This window comes from Rhododendron vialii, chromosome 7a (genome assembly GCF_030253575.1).
Source record: "Rhododendron vialii isolate Sample 1 chromosome 7a, ASM3025357v1".
NCBI classification, from domain to species: domain Eukaryota; kingdom Viridiplantae; phylum Streptophyta; class Magnoliopsida; order Ericales; family Ericaceae; genus Rhododendron; species Rhododendron vialii.
In genome coordinates this window covers 34,053,204-34,077,468 of record NC_080563.1, presented here as the reverse complement: position 1 = coordinate 34,077,468, position 24,265 = coordinate 34,053,204, and the positions used below count along the sequence as shown (strand labels likewise).

Below are 24,265 nucleotides of genomic sequence, written 5' to 3'. Positions count from 1 at the left end.
ATGCCATGGGATGAAAACTCAATAATTTTCGACATACCCAAAATAACAAAGAAAACTCTACAGGATGGATAGTTGTGCTCTGATACCAAACTAATGGCAGATTTTAGGAGGGCAAACTAAAACAATAAATTCGTAAAATGGATAAAAAAAAAATGGGGTAAGCTCACCACCCAAGATATATATAGGACGCAAAGGGATACAGATAATCACAACTCGAACAAAAAAATAAGGGCTAATCAAACTCACCACCTATCGAAATCTAGCGAATGTTGAGAGAAAACAAGAAGATAATCTTCTCACAAGCAAAGGCTAATGTGATTCATGTCACTCTCTACTCATTTTATTCATAGCAAAACATTTTAATTTCTAGGCCACTTAAAACATCTCTCGAAGCATAGGTACAAAACTAACACTTTCAAGATGATCAAAGACTCCAACTTGTTCTCCTAATGAGCTTTTGGGACTTTTTAGCCTTTTGCACTTATTCAAAGAAAGTTCGCGTTTGGTAGTTTCGCCGAACTTTTTGTGAATTATTAATACGTCTCGACGAAAGGAATTGATAAAGCAAAAAACTTTTACTCTACCCATTTATTTTTGGAAATGTCCAAGATAACACCCCAAAAGCCGGTGCTTTATCTTGGATATTTTCCTAGCTTTATGTAGAATATTAAAAAGATATTTTGGTAAAGTAATTTTTTTGGGTTTTCTGATTTTTCTTGTCAAGACGAACAATAATCCATAAAAGTTTGACACAAAACTAAAAAACACGAAAAAAAAAATCTGAATAAAATCAAAACGTCAAAAAGCTTGACAAGCTAAGAGGAACAAGTCTTCAGAAGAAAAACTTAACAAGAAAAACTAACAAAGACAGAGAAAAACTTATAAAGAACAAGTGGGAATCGGAGACCCTATACTGCACCCCTTGCCAAACCCAGCAACTGTCAGGTTCTTCGGATCAATCTTTGGTAATTGATTTTCACGTTTTTTTTAATAACCACACTCATTTTTTGTTTTCTTGTGTTGTGAATTCACGCTTGAAAGAACAACATCGTAAATTCACATCATAAGAAGACAAAAAATAAAGTGATTGTATAAGGAAAGAGTGCAAAAGTCACTATCCTCATCGTCGTTTAGAGAAAAACTGAGAGTGAAAATCTAGCAACGGAATTACGAAAATATCATAGACTTAGCCACTTGGCCCAATTTGTCAAGTTATTAAGATGTTAAACATTGCATCCGAGATTTGGTAAAATGTCATCAACCAACCATCCAGCCATTAGTCTATATGCCTCCTGTGTCAAGTGAATCCCATCCCAGTGTATGTAACGATTTGGCTGGGAACAAACAGGAACCCCGGGGAATCCACATAACAAAGTCAGAGTAAAGTCGTAAGGGCCACCAATCCCGCAACAGGATTTTCGTGTCGAAGTGACATCGAATCCTGTATCGAACAAAGAGTACGCCATTAATAATAGAGAAATAAAATTGGCTGCCAAAACAAACAAAACTTCGTTATGACAGAATAATAAAATTAAAAATGGGAACAAATTAACTATAGAAGAACCGCGCAAGAACAAAAGGAAGATAGTACATGGTTCACGTGTAAAGCTTACGCTCATGAGGGAAAATAGGTAGAGAAAGGTCTTAACGATGGTAAAATGAGCCTGCCATGTTTTTGAGAAAAAAGGGGGTAAAACCGTAAAAGTTCACTGACACCCTTTGGGTTTTTCTTAATGACAGATACCCCTCGGTATGTTAAATGATTATTAACCTCCTATGTTTTGAATTTTTATTTCAACAACACCCAACCAAAATGGTTCAACCGAAAACATGATGGATGGTATGTGAAAATGTCTTATATTGACCCATCCACCCTTTTTAATAATAGAATGGACAAAAAAAAAAAAAAATGCTCTCAAATCTCAATATATTTTACCCATAAATAATAAATTTGTCCAAGCTGAACAAAAAAAAAAGTTCTTTCGAGTAGTGAAAACAAATAACTATTCATAAATTTTACCCGGCCTTTTTGATCAAAACAACTCCTCTAATGGATTAAAAAAGATTTTGATTCAAAATAAGTAAGAGTTGATAGATTTTTATTCCTTTTTATTATTAGAAAAGGGTGAATTTTAGATATAAGTCAATTTTGGCTTATTCTGTCACGTGCTTGGAAAGAGAATTGTCAATTGTGAGTGTCAAAAAAATGCACATAGAAACCACAACAGGTTCATGTATTGTTATTTCTCACATGTGAGGGGGTATATATTTATCATTAAAAAAAACTTCTGAGGGTGTTAATGAAGTTTATCCAAAATATGATACTTAGACATAATTACCAAAACATTAGTGTAATTACATAATGGAAAACCAATAGATGTGCCTTTGGCACTCTCCACATTGTTTTGGAGAGGTGTTTCTTTTTGGGCTTTTTTTGGAGTCTTGGCTGGCTTCTTGCCATTCGCAGTTTTGGTGTTTTTTCCCTTTGAGTCCCAATGGTATGTGGTTGCCGGTGTGTTGGGGAGCCTCTTTTGTGGGCTCCTCATGTTCCATTGTAAATTGTAATGTCTCGTGTTTTGGATTTCTTTAATCTTTGTAATTTATTTTTGAAGATTTTTTTTTTCTGTTAAAAAAAAGATATCATCGCTAGTAGCTGGGTAGAGACTTACCAAGAGCTGAAGCATTATTCAAAAGCTGTAGGAATGCGTTGTAGTAATCTCCATAAGCGATGGATGCATCAGGGAACTCTTTCTTCAACTCGTGAATAGCGTTTCGTAACTGGTCGTTGAAATACATCGAGAGGTCATTTAGTTGTTTCAGGCATTGATTTTTATCGTAAGCCGTAGGGTTGCCGGTCTGGAATACAGTAAGATAGATCGGAAAACAACCGAACGGCCAATTTCCGGCGACTATCACTCTATCAGCTCCATAACTGATGGCTCTCTGCAACCCATGTAAGGGAATTAAAATCACAGTTCTACCTGATAAAATTGCATCAAATGAAACCATCTGGGAGTGAGGAAAACGCCTTTTGTTTGGTTATCAGTTTTGAAATACGGGTACATTTTTTAGATATAAAATGCTATATAGGTTTGCGTTTATTTTCGTCTTTAATCAATTTTTTAATATTTTAACTATTTTTTTGACTTTTTGAATAGATATATACTATATACATCCAAAAAGTAGAAAATTTAATAAAAAAATTACTAAAAGCCAAAAAAAAAAAAACGGATGATGAAACAGTCAAAATTTTTGGAGAGAATATTTCTGAGATGGGAACCAAACAAAGCGTCAATCTTTTTGTTTCGAAGCACATGAAAAAGGAAAAATACGAGAAGAAAATCTAGAAAACGCCCGTACTCTAACAGCATCTGTTATAGCTTTGACGGCATCTGGCACAAGGCTCTTGACTTCCTCAATGTTTTTTCCTTCCACTAGTGCATAATTGAAATCGTTTCCGCCTATCTCTCCAACAATGAATAGAGATTTCTTTAGCTTCTCCCCGCAATCTATCATACACAAACATCATGTAAAACAGAAACATTGCTTATATATAGTATTATGTTGCGATTAGCGTGCAGTTCAAATTGATGGGAGGTGGAGAAACAAATTCACTCATAAAATAGCGTCGATTTGACGCCGGCAGTTACCTCTTTCGGTAGAGCAAATAGAATTGAAATGCCCGGACATCCAATCGAGTTGCACGCGTAGCGAGCTCTCGGTTAGCAGTGGAAAAATAAGCTTGCTGGCCAGAAATTCTACCGGTAGTGCAGTAGCGCCAGCGACTGCGAAGTTAACTCCATGTCCAAAATCTGAGCCAATATTCTTGTAAGGGTTGAGAAAAGGTAGCCCCGCAGAAATTGCTATGGAACGTAACACAATTTAAACGATAAATACACAGTACGATAGACCAAAGCACAAGATGTTTCTATGGTACGAAATAAATCATAGACACCTGCAATATTCGATTTAGGTTCTTTTGATATGTAAAAATAGTAACGGACAAGTCGAAACCTAACAGCTACCGTAAAGACAAGAACATGAACGTGGGTTGAAAAAAGAAACAAATATCTTAACGAGACCTAAATTCTGACCCTTCTTTTGTATTTTTTTTTATCGGCAAATTTCAATTTCATTTGCCGATAAAAAAAAATACAAAAAAAGTAAAACAAACATGATAAAGAAAAACTATGGAAAAAAATAAAGATTATTTCCTTCACCATTCTGTCTTCTTGTATATCTTCGTTAAATTTATATCTCAAATTGAAGTAGTATAGTGATATATCAATAACACCTAAGAAAAAAGTTGGCATTATTTATTTTCCTTATTCTTGAGTTAGCAATTGTGGCTGGTTGTGATAAAGAGTTGTGTATGTATCATTATTGGTGACATACATAGGAGCTCACCCTTTGATTTGTATTACTTATTTTTCTCTGTGTATGTGCACAACCGATGGTGGTCCCACCATGTGTCGTACTTGTCTCTCTTCCACTACAAGAAAATTGAATGTTTTTCGTGTTTAAAAAACAACGTGGAAGAGCCTGTCTCTCTTCCACTACAAGAAAATTGAATGTTTTCCGCATTTAAAAAACAACGTGGAAGAGCCGACAAACGCCGCAAAAAGTTGGAGTGGCGCTTCTAGCTCTCCAATGCCGGCTAGTGTCGTGTTTTTTTTTAAAAACCTATGAAGGCTTATATATACCATCGTTTCTTGAAACACCGATAACTCTTTCAATCGTACGTAACATATATACATCCTTTGTAATGATCACATCTTAGATGACATTTTTTACATGTGCCATAAAAAAGCGTACAATGTACGCGTGGCATTTCTTGAAAAACCGCCAATTAGTGTAATTGGTCAGTCATTGTCTCCCATTTGTGGAAGGTCTTGGGTTTGAGCCCCACAGAGGGTAGGCCCTTTAGGAGACCAGGGCTATGGATAGCTTCTGGTCTCCCCGTGCTAACTTTAACACCCCCACTAACCCCCGCTGATGTATATCACCGTAGCAAAAAAAAAAAAAAAAAACTACATTTTTGTTCTAGTGTCTCCCAACAACGTGGGTCTACGGGACCTCCGTACATTCTAGCGAAAGAAATAAAAGAAGGTAAGATACTAGTAGGATTATAAGATCAACGACAAGCCAATTAGCAATTCGGGGTTCCTACCAAAATAGTCAATCATGAGCAAACCATTGGAGCAGCGACCGGTGGCTCTCTTGAAGAAAGTTTCACCATAGGGAAGTGAAGCATATGGCGTGGCGATTCCAATTGGAACTTCCCGTATCAAGTTTCCCGTATCGGATAGAGAGTCCCCGAGTTGATAAATCCGATCAAAGCCGCAGCTCTTGAGTGATTGACCACTGGACAGACGGAGAAGAAACAGAATGGAAGAAATTAGTACCAGCAGGAGAGAGAGAATTGGTGGAGGTGTAGCCATTGTTGCTCCAGGAAAAGAGAGAAACAACAAAGAATATGGTCAGTTTAGAGCAACTTTAATTATGTAGTGATATTTGCTTATTCCTTATTGCTTTGGGCCGGCATTGGCATTATATATACTAGAGGACGGGGCACACGAGATGCATGTGCAAGTCAGATTTTAATAAAATTTCTTCATGTTTATTGTTGATCGAATTTTTACAAATTTTGACAAAATTCGGCTTGCACGCGGATCGCGTGTGTCCCGGCCTCTTGTTATAAAGATGTCGGGTCACACCCTTAGCTCCAAGTGCGCAAAGACCAAATAAAATTAAAGTGGCCAGAATTTGGTATCCACAAACGGAATCCAATGCGCACAAACCCATATGAAGTCAACATGCATATAGTAAATTACTAACGTGATGAGCATGTGCAAGTCGAAAAATAATATAGGAAAAAACCTATTTATCAATCGAATAGCAAGGTTACCAATTTTCACTACAACTATGTAAACTTCCGTCTTCAGTTTTTGGTCTCTTCTTTTTTTTTTTTTAAACCTGTAACAAACAACCAAATGATCAAATTTTTTTCACTCCAGAGTATCAAGTATTCTTCCTAATGCAGTACTTACTGTTAAACAAAGAAAGGGAGAATAAACAATTCCTTAAGAACCTTTCATTAAAACTATCACATTTCTTCTTGTTAATTTATTGTTAATCCAATTAGTATATGATCAAGCTGTTAACCTTCTTTTTTAACAGTGAGGGGTCTAAACCTATGTTGAAACTGTACTCAAAAGGCTATACACATAAAGAAAAGAAACCAATAACAATGCAGATATATACTCCTATACACAGAAAAATATGTATACCAAAAACGTCGTACCAGTGCAAGGCATACATACCTGTCTGTGGAACAGAAAAGAGGATGATGGCGATAGATCTTGAATTGGGTCTTTGAATTGTTGCAGTCTTCTTTTAGTTTTTTGGACAAAGTTATGGTACACAGAGTATGCCGTAAATTATGACAATTTGTGATTTTCATTATAACGATTTTTAATTTTTTTTTGGGGGAACGTGGGGTAGGAAGTTTTGGTGAGGGTAGTTTTCCAGTCTAGCCCGGTTGTTATTCTCCACAATTAACTTTTTTGATTTGTGATTTTTTTTAGGGCATTTAGGGAAAGCGAAAATACATGACAGGACTTCAAAGAGATAGACATCAAAGTGATGTTCTCCCTTTATATATTAGAATAGACATGAGTACATATATATAGTGAGACTGTGAGATCACGAGAAATTTTTTAGTGTTAGGTGGGTACCACGTAGTGTCCGTTCAGCACATCCGGGCCGTCCATTTCGGTTTTGGACTGCTCAGATTTGGAGAGAAAAAAAAGAGAGAGTGGTAGGGTGAGAGAAAAAAAAGGATTTCAAATATGAACTGTCCAACATACTTTTGAATGATCCGGATAAACTGCTCGGGCCCAAATATTTCTCTTGAGGTCACCGATCGACGTGAATTTTAACCTATAGGACTATGGGTCAAGTATGATTCATGCATGACATGCAACTCTCTACTTCATTCAATATACTCAAAATTCTTGCTTGATAAATTTTTTATATTGGTTTAACATTCAACTTTAGGGTGAGGCCCGCGCTGGTGGATGATAGATTTACGATCTCTCACAATTAATTGACTTGCATATAAATTGGCCCGAATATCTGATTATAACAAAAAAAAAAAAAAGTTTGACATTTCGTCTCCATTGTTTGAGCTGAAATTAATATATTCACTACCGACATGGTAGATGGTAGTATGTTGTTTTTGATTCTATAGTTCCTCCACTATCTGATGGAGAGAGAAATTAAGAGAGAGAACATGTCAAGCACATGTCAGGAAAACCCTTAGGGCAGTAAAAGGTACAATAATTATAACGTGTAAAGTTTCAAAATTGACGTATGATTTTTTTAAGCGGAAAATATTTTCCACCATATAAAATAAAATATTTTACCTGATAAAATAATGTTCTGATCTATCAAAAATAAAAAAATACTTTACGCCCAAACAAACGGAGTCTTAGTGTAAACTTGGTGGTGGAGCCAAAACTTTAATCTGGGGGGTTGGCTTAATAGACATATAGTATTTTTTTAACGAAATGTATACACATCATAAAGTTTTATTTTTCAATATATTGAAATGATTCTAACCTAATGCAGCTAAAATATACTCCTTACAAATTATGTTGCCTTTTTTCTTTAGTGTACTTCAACAGTCACATGTTTATTTTTTACTTATGAAAGAAATGAGAATGTAAAATAACCGATTTTTTTATCAAATCAAACCAAAATAATTAAAATTATAAGTACTTATACATGACTAATTATCTATAATATTTAAATTCAAGTGTGTAAAAAATAAAAGTTATAAAACTCAGGGTCGGGCCAGGGGCTGGAGCCTCCCCGGGCCCCAACATTGTTCCACCCACCACTTGAAATTACTTGACGTGCCATACTGCCATGACTTGTACGCATTTTATATTTCAACTGCTGAAATAAGTGAGAGGTAGATTCTTGAAACTTATTCATTGGCTGAGTAAACACGAAATATAATTGATCATGTACCAAAATTAGGATTAGGGTAAGGTTGAAGATGGGACATTTTAGGAATAGTGAATAAACTTAAACGGGTGTTGGAAACAAAACTGGGGGATATAGAGTTTTTTTGGGGTTAATATAGAATCACTCTAAGAGCATATTTGCGATAGCAGTGGATTCAGATTTTAGATTATAATTTCAGATTCTGCTGCAGATTATAAATTTTAGATTTTAATAGAAGTAAATAAACATGTTTACCATAGCTGTGATATTATGATTAAGTTACAGTAAAAGCTGATATTGCTTACTACAAAAAAATAAATATCAGCTTTTATAAAACCTGAAATCTTATCCAAAAAGCGCCAGAAGCTACCCAAATCTAGCTTTGGGACTTTCAAATTTTCATTCCTTTTTTAGGTTTTAAAAATTTGTAGAATCCAAGAATCTGTTATCTAGAAGCTTTGATAAACACTCCTAAAAGTTCCTAACTGATTTTGAAAAGCTAGAATATCAAAATCAGCAAAAATAACTTTTCGTAAACACCGACTTAGTAGATTGATCATCTTTTCCTTCAAAATTAGTAATTCAATGTAAATGACCAAAAATATAATAATCATAGTCAATTTCATGCAATTAAGAATTAACAATATAGATATTGGAGCTTCTATATATGTGTCAATTGTGTGCTTATGAAATACCACAAAAATCTAATTTTGCTAGCCCTTGAGAAAAAATAAATAAAATAGAATAAAGGAAAAAGAACTACGAACGGTTTGGATCCAAGTTTTGGTGCAAGAAATGGATTGGTTATATTTAAAGAAGAAGAAGACTTTACAAATTTTCCGTTAGTGGATTTTGCATTATTTTCGTAAATTGGGTGCGTTTGCACAAATCCACCAAGCACGGGGGTGTAGATGCAAGAAAGTGAATGTGAATAAGTTTATTCACACATGGCGCAAACCACATGAGGTATAAGTGAAGTTTTCCCTTCAATTTACACTCCTGCAAAACTATAAAAAAAAAAAAAAAAAGAAGCGTAACATACACCAAAAGTATCTGTAATATAAACCAAGATTTACCTTGCCTTCATGGAAAGTGAATAATATTAACCTAATAGAAACACATTTTTATGTAATTAATTAGGCAAATCCAATCAAGAAATAGGGCAAGGATTTTTTTGAACCACGAAAAAGAAATTTTATTAATTTTTAAAATTGCTACAAAGACTAATGGAAATATATAAGGATTAAACGGCATCAACAAATATTGATATCCCATGCTCTCTAAAGTATGGTGTGTATGCGGCCTGCCTACTGATGTGTGGCATAGTGTACATACTTTGTAGATTCACCGAGTCAAGGGTTTTAGTTTAATTAACGATTAATTAGGGTGTTCAATTGACCACCTAAGCAATTTTGTGGAGCCGCCTAATTAAATTAACAACCTTGGATTTTTGTTATGGAACTTTTTTTGGACCATTTGCGCGCGAGCAATTTCGTGATATAAGTGGTTGCGATATTCTAATTTACAAGCAATAGAGAAATTAATTGGATTGATCAAGAAATAGAGAATAGAATAAGAGCAAGGTAAACCACACAAAAAAAAAAAAAAACAAATTTGGTGCCGAGAAACCTTAACGGGAGGGGGAAAAAACACAAAAGTAAAAGTAAAAAAAAAAAAAAAAAAAACACACCAAACAACCATAAATTTTATATATTTATGTAATACAATTTCGATCTTGTTTTGTGGATATATCAATGAAAGTGTCTTTGTGTGATTTACGTATAGAACAAGTTCTTGACCATCATGTACAAATCCCTTTCCATATGCACACATGCATGAATCTTCATTACGCCATATTATCTATTTATGTCCGATCAAACTTATTGGAGGACGAGGCAAAGGCCATGCAACCTGTTGTTCATCCTTTCCAAATTTGGAAGGTGCAACGGTCGGTGGTGAACTATCCGCTGGAACATTCACGTCCGACGACGCCGATGAGTCACCGTTCACGTTCGACGGCAATGGCAAAGGCGACGATGAATCACCGTTCACGTTCAGCAGCAATGGCAAAGGCAACGGATATGAGAACAGTGATTTCGGCATCGCCTCCAACACCTCAACGTCCCACAAGACCTTGTGAATGCGCATTCGACGAGGAATGTCATGAGTCACAGGGTTCCACAACGGCGGTAACCCCCAATTCCGCCGCAAAAAGCTACCGAACGGCGTTTGGAACCGCCACGAGATGAAGTCGTCTCGTATCGGCTCCCAATCAATGCACGGTTCATCTTGTTGGAGGGTTTGAAGCACTTTCCTCTCGCTCGACCCTTGGCGAAGCAACACGTTCGACGCCGTGAGGTACCTATCATAACAACTTTTGAAGCGCACGTAATTCTTATTTTCCTTTCCGTTAACGAATTCGACAGCCCAAATCGCATTCTTCGACGAGCCTTCGCGCTCTAGACACACGGATTCTTGGTCGTCCTTTGCGACGAGGTACAAGCCATCGTGGCTTAATTTCATCGTAATTGCTCTTTGAAAAACTTCCATTCCATTCTACAATCGATACATTAAATCAAACCATCAAAAAATCATGGAAAGGGAAAAAAAATTGAAGGGAATTCAATTCATCCATACCTTAATAAGAAAAACCACGAATGATAGATCAAAACCAAGAACGGAGGGTCGCAATCGTGTTTACAACAAAACCCTCCCTATTTACATACTTTTTTTAATCGGCAACAATGATTTTTATAAAAACTCGACCAAGGGAACATCGAAACCCTCCCTATTTATGCAAGGGGTTTAATAAATTTTCGATTGGGTGATTTGACCAGGTCTTCTGAATCCAGATTAGTATGTTTATTATCACACTTTGATCTTCATCATTTACCATCTGATGTGGCACAGTCTACAACGCTTGATATTAGCTCTACGTAAATGAGACCCATTCAATGAACGATGACGATTATGCCACATTATATGATAAAATATATTTGGTCAAAGCCATTATTAATTGCTCTCCTATCTTTTTGGAAAGAAATATTTGACTTAGGAAGATGTGGAAATTACTTACCCGTGCTATGCACGCAATGAGGGAAAATAGAATGGAGTATTAATTAGAGAAACGTAAAAAATGGAAATAATAATAATTTCGCCGAAGAAAGGTAAAAATGATATGTAATTTATGGTCGGGTCATATATCTACGACTTTTTTTTTTATCAACCAAAGTAACATTTGCTTAATTAGGAGTATTCGCTCTCTAATCATTATACAGCGGAGAAGAGAATTAGTAAGTTAGTCCACAGAATTTAAAGGCTATTCATAGCAGCCCTAAACCATAAATATCCACGACAGGTCTTGAAGGCCCACAAAGAAGGACCGTGAAATACCATTGGGCTACAAGCCCTTTGGCCTCTGTCAGGCAGTGAATTTCTTGAGCGAGAGAGTAACCATCTGTTGCTTTGGAGGTTTTGGTTGTTGGTTTGTTCCGGGTGTTTGGGCTCATTTTGTGGTGTTTTCGGCTGGAATCTTTCCTTCTATGGATTTTGGTTCTCGGGTGGTGTTTTTTCGCTAGTATGCCCGTGATCTGTTTAATTTTTGTAATCTTTTCAAAGATTAATATAGTTTTTTTGCTTAGAAAAAAAAAGAACCATCTGTTGCTTGCTATCCTTTACTATTTGAATACTTTTTTAATTTCAGAGTTCAGGCAATGTTTCAAATTCAAAACAGATTTGTTAGAAAAGATTTTTTTTAATCTCTTCAAATCTGTTTCCTTTGCAACCAAATTACCAAACAATCCCAAAAATCATTGGATGAGTTTGCCAATCCCTTATCACATATATGTGAAAAGAGTGTGGTTGAGGTGTAACTGCCCCTATCATTTCCCTATTTCTAAATAATGATCTCTTCTACAAAATTAGCAGGAAATAATCGATTGCCAAATAGGAAATATTTAAAAATATATAATTTTAAAATGAAAAATGACCCCCACAAAATCCTAGAATCCAAATAAAAAAGATAAATTTTGAAAAATGACCCCTACAAATTCTTAGAATCCTAATTAATAGGATTTTTTTTTTGATCGGCAACAAAATTTTATTGAAAATTGCCAAAGTGTACATCGAGGCGGCCAACCCTAAATACAAGGAAAACTTGAATCATAGAGAAGGCCAAAAAAAAGAAAAAGAAAAAATACCACATTCAACAAGAAACTGAAAGAAACCACCAGGAGATAAATGGAGACTTCCAATAGGAGATAATTGGGAATATTTTAGTTCAAGGGTCACGAACAATTTCATAGTAGTAATTTTGTCTTATCAATGTTAAAATTATATTAGTTCACCCGTCTAATGTTTTTAAAAAAAAATCTAAAATTCCGCCCATTCTAAGACTTTTTTAACAAGTTTCATAATCGTCCTCTTGAGATTATATGTGTCTATAAAGACATAATTAATACTATCAGGTTTAATGTTTTATCTTTTGAAATAGCTATGGGGTACAATGTTGTATATATGCATCTATGTACAATTATATATATATATATGTCTACATTTTTATAATCGCATAGATTGATAGGAAATATATATGATTATTTTTTTAGTACGTTTTTTTGTAATATGAACCTCTTCTTGAGAGTCAACATCTGACTCTCCATAGATCTAGAATCATTCCTAATAAAATCCTAAAAAAGTGTGAAAGGTTTAAGAGTGTTTTTTTATAAGCAACAAAGTTTTATTAATACTCGACAAATGGTACATTGAGACGATCAAACTCTAAGAACATGGAAGAAACTTGAACCAAAGAGTAGGCCAAAAGAAAGTCAAAAGAAAAAAAAGATACATCCAACGAGAAATTGAATGAAGCGACAAAGGGTAGGTGGAATCATCCAAACGCTAAGTAAAGCAAGATAACATCTCCCAATAACAATCCTTGAGCAGTTGATCAATATGGACCAGAATACGAGCAGGATCACATTCCAATATTAGCTTGCATCAGAAAGCTTCAAATCTTTATAGTGATTGACAAAAATCAGTTGGGAGAGATAAGAACTTAAGAAGCATTAGCAGCATCAGAGCAACAACTCCACCAAAACATCAGTGATAGAAACAACATTAATATAGAAATCTTTTAGTCAAAATATCAATATCGGCTGGAGAGCAACATTACACAATTCCAAATTTAGGACATGATAAAGTTTCAACCATATATGACCAAAGATAGGGAATCAACAATGAAATAAAGCAGCAAATGCAGGCAGCCCTCCCACAGCAGAAGACACCTCCAACTTTCTGTTGGAGGGTTTTGTTTTAGTTCTTTTTTCTTGTTCGAACTAGTAAGTGTGTAATCTTATTGTGTTCGAGCCAGCTCGATGTATCCTTTCGAGTGATATAAAAGTTTCGTTTGTCGAGCAAAAAAAAAGGATCAGCAGAGAGCTAGCAGGAACCCCAAAGACTCTTAGCCCTCCCAGGTGAGTTGAAAAGTGGTGCAATGAGACTAGCTCATATTACATCAAGCAAAAACCTAGAGCTGCAATATCCCAATACTCCATTCATAACAGCAGCATTAATTGAATAACTATTGGCCTCAAAGGAAGACTAAAACAAGCCAGAAACACAGCCCCTCCAAGAAATTGGAGTTGAAAGAGCATTAACAACTATCCTCAAACCAAGAAAAACAAGCCATAACAAAGCCCTTAGCTCTCCAAAAGATTGGAGTTGAAGAGTAGCAGGCTAAAAGGTAGGGATCATAGCAAAAATAAGACCAAACCAGCAGCCACAGAAACAAAACATCATATTCATCAACATCCGATAGCAGCACCAGTGAATGTTACCAAGCAAACTTCTTCAGAATTGAAGACAATTAGCTCCAAGAAAGTAAGCGCAACTAGAAGAGCAGAAGGGAATGAAAGATTAGCAGAAAGACTTGGAGCATAGAGAATAATCTAAACTATTTTAGAACGGCCTAAAATGTTGGAGAATGTTCTATATCTTTCTCAAAGGTTCTAGAAAGAAGTAAGAGAGTTTCAGAATAGTGGTACTATATGCTAGACTTGTGTGAGAAGTTCTATAATATCTGGAGATATGAAGATGAAAATATATTTTTTAGAAAAATTCTCAAAAGAGAATGTGGGCTGTTGATCGAAAATAATCATATATAGTTGTTCATTGGAAAGGTGGATGGCTTTATATGAAAAGAAATAATGTGCTCCTTTGTAAGCGTGCATTTGTGTAAACTATTGTACAAGTGGTTGTTGGACCAATAAAATAATACTAGTACTTTTATACTTCTAAACTCAACACCTATTATAGGTGATAACAATATTTAATATTCGCCTACCCAATATGAAAGTCATGCGTCCGTCCGTCCTTGCATGTTATTCCAAAATGTATCGCGGTAATTCACCACTCTTGGCTAACTAACAATCATATAACCGAAGCCAAATAAGTTCAAACAACAACAAATATTGTAGCTGGCATCATCAATCAATAAATAAGATTAAACTGTAATCGTCAACCGTAGATATTTATAGCATGTCAAACTTGTTTAAAAGACCAAATCCAAAAGATAACTTACTATTTTCTTGCTTTCGATGACAAAGACCAAAAAGGTACAACATATTAGCCCATAAAATATGGGTCCAGCTTGAATTGCGTTTCAAATCTGTCAATGCAAATTTTGGACACCCTCAATTAAGAATGTTTGGAAAACCCTATAAAGCCACTGCTCCAGAATGTTGAAATTCCTCAATTTCCATTCCTCTCTCCACATAACCTCATCTTATTGCTTTTCGTTTTCGCTGATGGCGACCATGACCACAGAAGAAGTGCAAAGCGTTCACATGTTCTTTGTCGTCGTGAGCGTCACGCCGATGGTCTTTACTGGATACTTTCTTGTGAAAACAGCTATTATGTTCTTCAGTTTTGATCCCGATTGTACCAACGCTCATTTGGATTGGGATTTGGCACTTGGGTTGTTCCTGTTTACTCTTTTCCTCGTGGGAACGCTTAGCCTTGCATGGAGGGTGACTGCCCTCCAAAGTACTTGCATGGCATTGCTGCTGGTTACCATCGCGGTGATTCTTGTGGCGAGTGGGAATATCATCAAAGGAGGAACCGAATCTAATGATTCCAAAACAATAGAGGAGTTGTTGTAACGAACGCTATGAATGCAAGCTAAGAACGAGAAATTGAAAACTAAACAAGAAATCACAAAGACACAAGATATACGTGGTTCCCCAAGATGGGTACGTCCACGGGCGAGGAGAGAGAGGATTCACTAACCAACGTGAAGAAGAGATACAAAGAGCCGGCTATAATCCGTAACTCTAGAAAGGCCACAATATGAAAGCCCAAAAGATAATTTCTAGAAGTACCCCAAAAGCCTTATTTATAATAGGCTACAAAAACGGGAACAACATAATTAACCAATGTGGGACTAAAGAATACAAGGCATTCCCAACAATTCTCCACCTTGACTTGAATTCCACTGAACCAAATCACCAAATATAGCTATCCCCTTCTAACCTCTCACTCGCCAAATGCCCCCGAGGGGCGATCAACTGCAAATACCAAGCAAGCCCAAGCAATGCTTGAACTTGGCAACCGGAACCGGTTTAGTCAACATATCTGCTGGGTTATCTGCCGTACCCACTTTCTTCACCTCAACTTGCTTCTGTGAGATGATATCCCGAACGAAGTGATACCTGACATCGATATGCTTAGTCCTCTCTGATACCAGTTTGTTGTAACGAACGCTATGAATGCAAGCTAAGAACGAGAAATTGAAAACTAAACAAGAAATCACAAAGACACAAGATATACGTGGTTCCCCAAGATGGGTACGTCCACGGGCGAGGAGAGAGAGGATTCACTAACCAACGTGAAGAAGAGATACAAAGAGCCGGCTATAATCCGTAACTCTAGAAAGGCCACAATATGAAAGCCCAAAAGATAATTTCTAGAAGTACCCCAAAAGCCTTATTTATAATAGGCTACAAAAACGGGAACAACATAATTAACCAATGTGGGACTAAAGAATACAAGGCATTCCCAACAGGAGTATTATTGTCTCGAGACTTATCCGTCGTGGGCACAAACGTTTCTTTTGAAGGACAATGACTGGCATGTCTTCCAGAAATGTATCATTGACAGAAAAATTTGTGAGAATTTTGACAAGGAAGATCTTTTTCAGGTTCGTTCTGCCTCTCTTTTAATTCAATTTGTCAGCATAAATGAATATGATTATTATTTCTTTATAATTATTGATCGTGTTGTACGTTTTTTCTAATTTTTTGTTCGGTGATTTACATATTGAGCAGGTTGTATCGAGATAGCTGTGATGGGCTTGCTATATTGAATATGTTTATAACATTGATTTACCTAGAAAAATTGAAAATATTTTTATCAGGCAAATTTTTTGAGGATTTTCTTTGTTGATCTAAAGAAAAGATTTTATTAATTTGAAAACACAAAGTAAAACGAGTTAAAAGAGAAAATAGCAACAAATTAATTAAAGCATCATCACCAAGAAAATATTCCACCTAGCTAGGTTGGCAAAGAATTCTCTCCGACTAGCTAGCAAAGCTAAAACCCGAATGGGTAAAATTGGGAAGTTGGCAAACACCACCCACCCAAATGTACACCAATAAACCCATATCAGATCCAGGCAAAAAAAAAAAAAAAAACAGATGCAGTCCACAAAATCCATTCTCAGCAAATGATCAAATGCATGCCCTTCTTTGAGAATTGTTTTTGATCGAACTGGTAAGATTGTTCCTTTTTCGTGTAAATTTTTCCTACCGACGTTATGGTTTTATCTCGACAATATGAACATTTAAGCAATTGGCATGAAATTTTACATAAGCATTATGATTTTCTATTTAAACGTTGTAACACTTTTTATGCGAAATGGTGTAAATTCAAGGAGTGTACATTGATTATCGTTTATCAGTTTCTTGATTTGTAAATATCAATCGAAATTGGTGTGTATCTAATAATTTGAATCTAGTTCAATTTTGTTCACTCTTGCTTTGTTCACCTTCACGAGGCTTATTCTGAGCTATGCTTCAACCATGGCAAATCGTTCCTTTTGTGCAGTTTTATTTGTTAGGAGATACCATGCAAAACCTCGGTTTCTTCAAATCTTGTTTTCTTCTCTCTTTTTTTCAAGTAAGTTTCATCGCAATTTTCTTTTGAAATTTATCGAGGATCCCGTCTTAAAAGTTGCCTCTATAACTATTAATTCCCCCTTGGTTTTTTTGGCATTTTGCTGTTTATTTCACCCTCCTCTCTCCGTTTCATGTAATGGTTTGGTTCTGGGGTGTTGAATGTGTAAATAATAAAGTTGACCCTTGATCTCTGTAACAACTTAAGCTTTTAGATGAGTTGGTGGTTAATAATCTTTTTTTTGAATGGCATTGGTAGTTAACAATCTAATATGGTATCAGAGCAGGCAATAGATCTTGTGTTCGAACCTCACCACCTACCTAATCAAGGACGGAACCAGGATTTTACCCTAGCAGTGGCGAAATGTATACTAAGAAAATCTAGTAGTGGCGAAACTATATAAGTTGGGCATAATTTTTTTTTTACATATAATAATTGCATTTTCTAAAATTCTTGTCGTGGCGATCGCCGCTACTAGACCCCCCTGGTCCCATCCTTGTACCTAATGTTAAAATATTTACACGTATTTAGCCCACTTATGGAGGAGGGTCTGGCTACACGTTGAGAAATGAGTCGATAGTTAACAATCTAATATGGGGTGCATATTATATGGATCAGTTTGATAACTTGGGACGAGTTTTGGATGCCCAACGGATGGTTCGTGGGCTATATTTCATTCAAATCTCGTCATTCATATTTTCTTCTTCTTTTCTCTCTACAGGGAGGTTGCTGTAAACCGCCCATTTACTGCGGTTTTCAACTGAAGAATCAAACATGGCTGATCCCAGAAGCTGGACTGTATTCTAATGATGCAAATTGTCAGATGTGGAGCAACGAAAAAGGGAGGTTGTGCTATAGTTGCGATACCTGCAAAGCTTCCTATATCAACGACTTGTCATTCAAATGGTACATGAGAGGAGGTATAATAATGTCTGCAGTCGCGGTATGGATTATCAGCTTTGGTTGTTCTTACGGAATTGAAATGGATAACAACCGACGACGTAACAGGACTATTGAGTCTGCTTATGTAACGGCATGATCAAATTTGAGACCATTGTCGGAATTCTTCAGAAGTACAGTCACAAATCAAAGTTGTTATTGGGTAACGGAGAATGTAAAACCAAACACTTCACATGTACATTCACATGATGTGTGAAGTTATGTACCAGTTGAAACACATGATCAGGTGTGGGGTTCACGCACAGTACGGTGTTATGTAAAAATGGAATCAGATCTCAAATATTGATGCAATTTGAATTTTATGGTTGTCTTGCTTTTCTTTTTCTTTTTTTAAATTTGAATTATGTAATAAAAGACATATTTTGCTGTAGGTACCGACGGTACACATAACAACGGGATACCGACGGTCACTAAAGGCCCACTACAAGTCCCGCACGGAAAATAATTTTAAAACAAAAAACCGAGTGCACATAGCGGAAAAAGAGCTCAATTCTATATGTGTAGATGTTCAATTTAATCTTTTCATTTTTGCTAATTTTTCAAAGAGCTGTGCTACATGCACAGACTGCTGTGCACAGCAGTCTTTTTCTTCCGCCCCGGGTCGCACAAAGATGATCGGAGCCTAAATTCTGAAGTGATTTTAGGTGTTTTATTAACGCCTCTAACGATATCGAACGAAGCTCATTTTTTACAGAGACCTTAAACGACATATTTTGAACAAAACGAGCGGCTCCGATCATTTTTATGTGACCCGAGGCTAAAGAAAAAGGCTGCTGTGCACAGCTTGCTGTGCACGAATCATTTCTGTTTTTCAAAAGGCAAATGCTGACCAATATATCAAACAGAAATGCTATCAGTAATGACCAAAAACCCGATACTCTTCCTGACCTTATGTGTAAAGTAGAATAACAATTACATTACAGACCAACATTTCCAGTAGTTTTAAAACTAATAACAGTACCTTGGGTACACTTCTCCAGAATTTTTAGATATTCACAGTTAGGACCTTCTAGGTTATTCTACGTTGTCAATCCTCATTCCGCATTTATTTCCGCATTTATCTTTACACAGTTTATACAGTACCCCAGCCCAAAATTGGTATCAGAGCCTACAGTACTATTTGTTAATTCAAGTAGCCAGATTATCTATCATCGTTATTATTGTTTAGTTTTCGTAAAATTGTTTAGTATAATATTTATTTTCGAATTAATTTAGTTTTATGATTGAAGAACTTTTAAAAGTTATTAGTCCTAGTTTAAGTGAAATCAGATCTCAACAGTCTAGACATTATATTCAGATTAAAACAGGTTTTCAGTTAGTAGAACAGCTTAGTTGTGATTTAGAAAAGAAAATCAGTTTGGAGGAAAAAAGAAATATAATAACCAGAAAGCAGTTTGAAGAATTTTCAGAAAAATCTCTTGGCCAAACTACTCAGATTTTAGAAAAAATTAGTAGATCTAAGCCTCACAAGCAATTAGAAAATTTAGATTACTTTAAGGATTTACATTCAGAAATACTTAAAAGAATAAATAAATTAGAAGAAAAACAGTTAGTTATATCAGATAAATTGCCTTGCAAGCAAGATATAATAGATTTAATCAGTAAATTAGATACTACTCAGCCAAAAGATATTGAAACAGAGATTAGAAATTTAGTTAAAGACCTCAGAGTTGAAGTAGACAGAATAAAACAGAGCTCAGTTGAAATTAGAAGAGAAATAGACGAGAAACTCCAGAAGATGGAGATTCTTTTGGAAGAAGTAAAGAAATTAGCAAATGGAGAATAATCGTGATAGTTTATTTTATAGAATTGCGTTAGAAAACTCAGGAAAAATTCAATCTGACCCTATTGGATTGTCCAGTTTCAAACCAACAGGAAAAACAGACGAGGTAGTTATTAAGCAAAATAATACTATCATAGAACTTCTAATTAGTCTTAGTCATAGATTAGCAGAAACATCAGAAAAGATAGACCAGTTATCTACTAGGATAGATAAGCTTCAAGAAGGGAATGCTTTAGAAGCTTTAACCTCTAAAATAAACCAGATTAGTATCTCGTCCTCGACCGGACACTTAGAACCTAAAAAATCCAGTAGATCTCTACAGAACAATACCTTTTATTACAATATATTTGGCACCCCAGATCCAAACAAAAGAAAGGGACTAGAAATCCCTCAATCTTCAGGAACTCAGTAATGGCATCCAGCAGTAAGACCAAGGTCAGTGGAATTCCTTTATTTAATAGAGTATTTGGAAAACAGCCAATAGAAGAAAATAGAATTGAAAGAATCATAGATCCAGATATACAACTAGATAGATTTAGGAATCACAGTCTAGAGATATTAGATCCAGAGGTTTTATACGAATCACAGAATTTCTTCAATAGAGGAGTTAGAACTTACACCAGTTATCAAGAAAAGCCAATCAGCGTAATAACAGAAGACCAGACAGAAGTCTTAGAAATAATCACTCAAGAAAGCTTTAATAAGCTAAAGAAGTTAAGATTAGGACTCATACACCTAGGATTAATCACCGTAGGAATCAAAGGATTAGCTAGACAAGATTTAGGAACTAAAGTGTTAGTCATGATATTTGACAATAGATTTACAAATCAAGAGCAAGCCCTGATAGGAAGCATGGAATTAGACATGAACAACAACTGCCAGATTGTTTATTGCACACCAGGTTTTCAGGTAACTCTAGATGAGTTTTACCAGCATATAAGAATAGGGATTAAAGCAATGGGATATCATATGATCCCTAATTCGCAGAACCTTTTAGCATGTGTAAGTTTTATAGGAAAATTAAGCAATCACAGTAGCACCAAATACAAGCTCAGAACAGATCAATATTTGAAAGCTTTAGGCACTAGAGGAATTCAAGTAATAGAAGCTAAAAAACGAGACTCAGAGATGTTAGCCGGACTTGAATGGAAAGTCACTAATTTAGTTCCAAAAACACAGCTTAAACCCAATAGTAATAGTTTTTATACCACGAGTTCAGGAGAAGTTAATCTCAGATTTAGCGATTATACTCCCGCCGGTAGACATTCAGATGTAAGCAGTTCTATTCAGTCAGAAATAGAAACAGAACACATTTATATGGCATATGAACAAACTCAGTTTACTCTAGATCAGTTATTTAAATTTAGTGAATCTGACATAATCAGGTTAAGAGAACTCCTAGAACCAGTTTATAGACTAGATTTAGATTATTATGATTATCAAATTTTGGAAGGATATTATACTCAAAAACTTGAGTGTGAACATCCAGAAATAGAAGATAGTTTTCAAAGACAATATTTAATAGAGAATAATATATTTGTCTTAGAAGAAAAATTTTTAGAATATGATACCAGCAGGGAAAACAATCTCTCAGTTGAAGATATGTTTTGCCACTCAGACCCTAGATCTAAATATTACCAACCACCAGTAGAAAACACAGAAAGTCATATGGTAGAAGTCAAAATGGAGACATATGACAATAATCCACCAGTACTCCCAAATCAAGTATACGAAATGGGAAACATTCCAATTAGCAGGTCTAGAATTGAGCCATCAGCTCAAGAACTAGAATTCAGAACCTATGGAAAAAGGTTACCAGTAGATAGAGATATAACCCTCATGGCACGAGCAGGCACGGGATTAATGCTAGACATTGCAGCATTTGATCCTCAGTTTCATAAAGCAGTAATAGACAGATGGGAACAAGCCTTAGTAAGAAAACTTTTAGAAATGACCAATTGGCACTCTTCAGCAGAGATGTGGTCATATTGCGAATCATTTTTAGGAGAAACAGCAAAAGGAATTGTAGAAGCATACAAAAGAGATTTTGAAATTCAATATGCGGCTTTGATAGCCCAAGGACCAAATGTCTACAATTTCACCAGTTTAGTTAAAACCCTAATCATATGAGCAGATCCTAATAGAGGAAACACCACTTACCAAAATGTAGCTATAAGACAGTTAGAACAGCTTAAGTTACATAAATGGAAATATATAGTCAGTTTTTGCAATGACTTTATAGCCCTTGCATCCCAGACAGGCAGAGCACTAGATCCAGAAATTAGTGATAAATTCTTCAGAAAACTTCCAGGCCCATTAGGAGAAGAAATATGGGAAAAATGGAAAGTTACTAATGGAGATGAAAATCAACATTTAGGAATAGGTCCTAGAATTCAGTTTGTTTTTACAGTCTTAAGAGACAAGTGTACAACACTTGAAATCCAGAAAGGCATAAAGAAAAATAAATTAAATTTTTGTAGCCAAGTCATATATACCCCACAACAGTATGGATATGACCAGGGGAAAAGAAAGAAAAAGAAAAATAAATTTTATAAGAAAGCCAGTAAATACCATAAGAAAATAGCACAGACAAGAAAATATAACTATGGATATCAAAAACATGGTTATTATCCTAAAAAGAGATATAGGAAAAGTCAATCCTATGAACAAGCATCCAGTAAAAGACAGTTTAAACCAAGGCCTAAGAAACATTTTAGGAAGAAGGTTCAATCAACCCAGAACAGAAAATGTAAATGCTTTATATGCGACTCAGAAGATCATTTAGCCAATAAATGCCCTAATAAAGGGAAAAATCAGAGAAATGCGGAAAAAGCCAATCTTATGGCAGAATTAGGAGATTTTGATAATATAGAGTTTATAGAAATAAAACTAGAAGATAGTGACACTGAATCAATATATAGTTTGATCAGTATGATCAGTACAGAACCAGAAGAGATAAATTTCTTAGAAGAAAGTGATAGTTGCAGTAGTAGTTCAGAAGATGAACTTCCCAGTTATCTACCAGAATATACTTTTATGATTAAAAGTAATACAGAATGTGTACACCAGTGGCGACACAATATAGGTCAAGACAGTGAACCTTGCTCAGAATGCAATGGTTATCCTTTTAGATTATTTAGAAGCATTTGTGAACATTGTAAGAAAAATATTTGCAAATTTTGTTTCAAGAAAAACTATCAGATAGATAGAGATTTGATAGATTTAAGTGGTAGCATACAACAACCAGTTTTAAACCAGAATTCAAAGTTAGCACTTCAGGAAGCCAAGCTAGAAGCAGCCACAGTCAGGTTAGATTTAGAAAGAACCAGATTTCAGTTTGAAAAACAGGTAGATGAACTAAGAAAGAAAATAGAAATTTTATCTATAGAAATAGAAACATATAGAATAGAAAATAGCAGATTAAGAAATCAGTTAAGTGAGAAAAACCAGCCCCTAAAAACAGTTGAAGCATTTGAAACTATAGAAGACCATTGCAACATTGTTGAATCGGTCAACAGAATAGGAGAAAATAGTCTCATAGAAATAAATTGCGAAATCTTATTACCAGCTCGAGGAAAGAATCCAGGAAAAATCATAGAAACCAAAGCTATGGTAGATACAGGAGCCAGCAAGAGTCACATTAGTCGTGACCTCATCCCAGTTGAGTACTTTACTAAACCAGGTTATATAGCTCGCGCAGACCTTATGAATAACACCAGTATTATTTATGATACATGTCTTCTAAATAGCAGTATTAAGTTTACCAACAAACTTCAACAACAGCATACCTACCCATTACCCATGGTATGGATAGGAGACATTAATCACAGCTATAAGTTTATCTTAGGATTAAACTTTATCGATAGCATGAATGGAAGCATCACATTTAGTAAACACTTCGTGACGTTTCATAAACGTAGTTTACAGGTAGAAACACTTCATGCCCAGACCTTGGAATCAGAGTTGTCAGCTAAGCGTGGTGGAACCATAGACAAAACAGAAAAAATAACAGAAGAAAATAGGATAGTAAATAAAAATATAGAAGAAGCATTAAGAAACATACCAGACACATACCTAGATTTATATGAAGAAACCATAGATGATACTGAATCCGAATGGTTAATGGAAGAACAGCTAGAAGAACAGTTAATTCAAATAGATCAAGATATAATAGACTTTTGGCAAATAGAACACTCTCTATCTGTTCTTGATCGCAAAAAGAGAAAAAGAACAGATAAAGATTTGTTAGACGAATTAATCAGACTAGCAGATAAAACTCAGATCTTAGGAGAAAATCCAATCAAACATTGGAATAAAACCAAGACCTTAGCACATTTAGAA

General features: G+C 35.4%; 3 protein-coding genes across 5 annotated transcripts; 1 reads left to right on the top strand and 2 right to left on the bottom strand.

Moving 5' to 3' along the window:
• Positions 1–899: 899 nt before the first annotated feature.
• On the bottom strand, positions 900–5,561 carry LOC131334886 (acetylajmalan esterase-like). 3 transcript variants are annotated; one of them, XM_058370191.1, is made up of 5 exons: positions 5,171–5,561; positions 3,651–3,863; positions 3,361–3,509; positions 2,670–2,943; positions 900–1,441 (listed from the first exon to the last, which is right to left on the bottom strand). In XM_058370191.1, the coding sequence occupies exons 1-5, from the start codon at positions 5,439–5,441 to the stop codon at positions 1,224–1,226; spliced, it is 1,125 nt and encodes a 374-aa protein (XP_058226174.1). In that variant the 5' UTR covers positions 5,442–5,561; the 3' UTR covers positions 900–1,223. The 3 variants fall into 3 exon arrangements, with proteins under 3 accessions (XP_058226174.1, XP_058226175.1, XP_058226176.1); XM_058370192.1 differs by having other exon boundaries at positions 3,367–3,509; XM_058370193.1 differs by having other exon boundaries at positions 3,651–3,812.
• A 4,185-nt stretch (positions 5,562–9,746) lies between these two features.
• LOC131334885 (uncharacterized) lies at positions 9,747–11,129 on the bottom strand. The gene is made up of 2 exons (XM_058370190.1): positions 10,651–11,129; positions 9,747–10,569 (listed from the first exon to the last, which is right to left on the bottom strand). Exon 2 carries the CDS (start codon positions 10,561–10,563, stop codon positions 9,874–9,876), a length of 690 nt encoding a protein of 229 aa, XP_058226173.1. The 5' UTR covers positions 10,564–10,569; positions 10,651–11,129; the 3' UTR covers positions 9,747–9,873.
• A 3,687-nt stretch (positions 11,130–14,816) lies between these two features.
• Positions 14,817–18,341, top strand: LOC131332940 (tetraspanin-9-like). The gene is made up of 3 exons (XM_058367248.1): positions 14,817–15,166; positions 16,060–16,207; positions 17,903–18,341. The coding sequence occupies exons 1-3, from the start codon at positions 14,817–14,819 to the stop codon at positions 18,218–18,220; spliced, it is 816 nt and encodes a 271-aa protein (XP_058223231.1). The 3' UTR covers positions 18,221–18,341.
• The last annotated feature ends 5,924 nt before the right edge of the window (positions 18,342–24,265 follow it).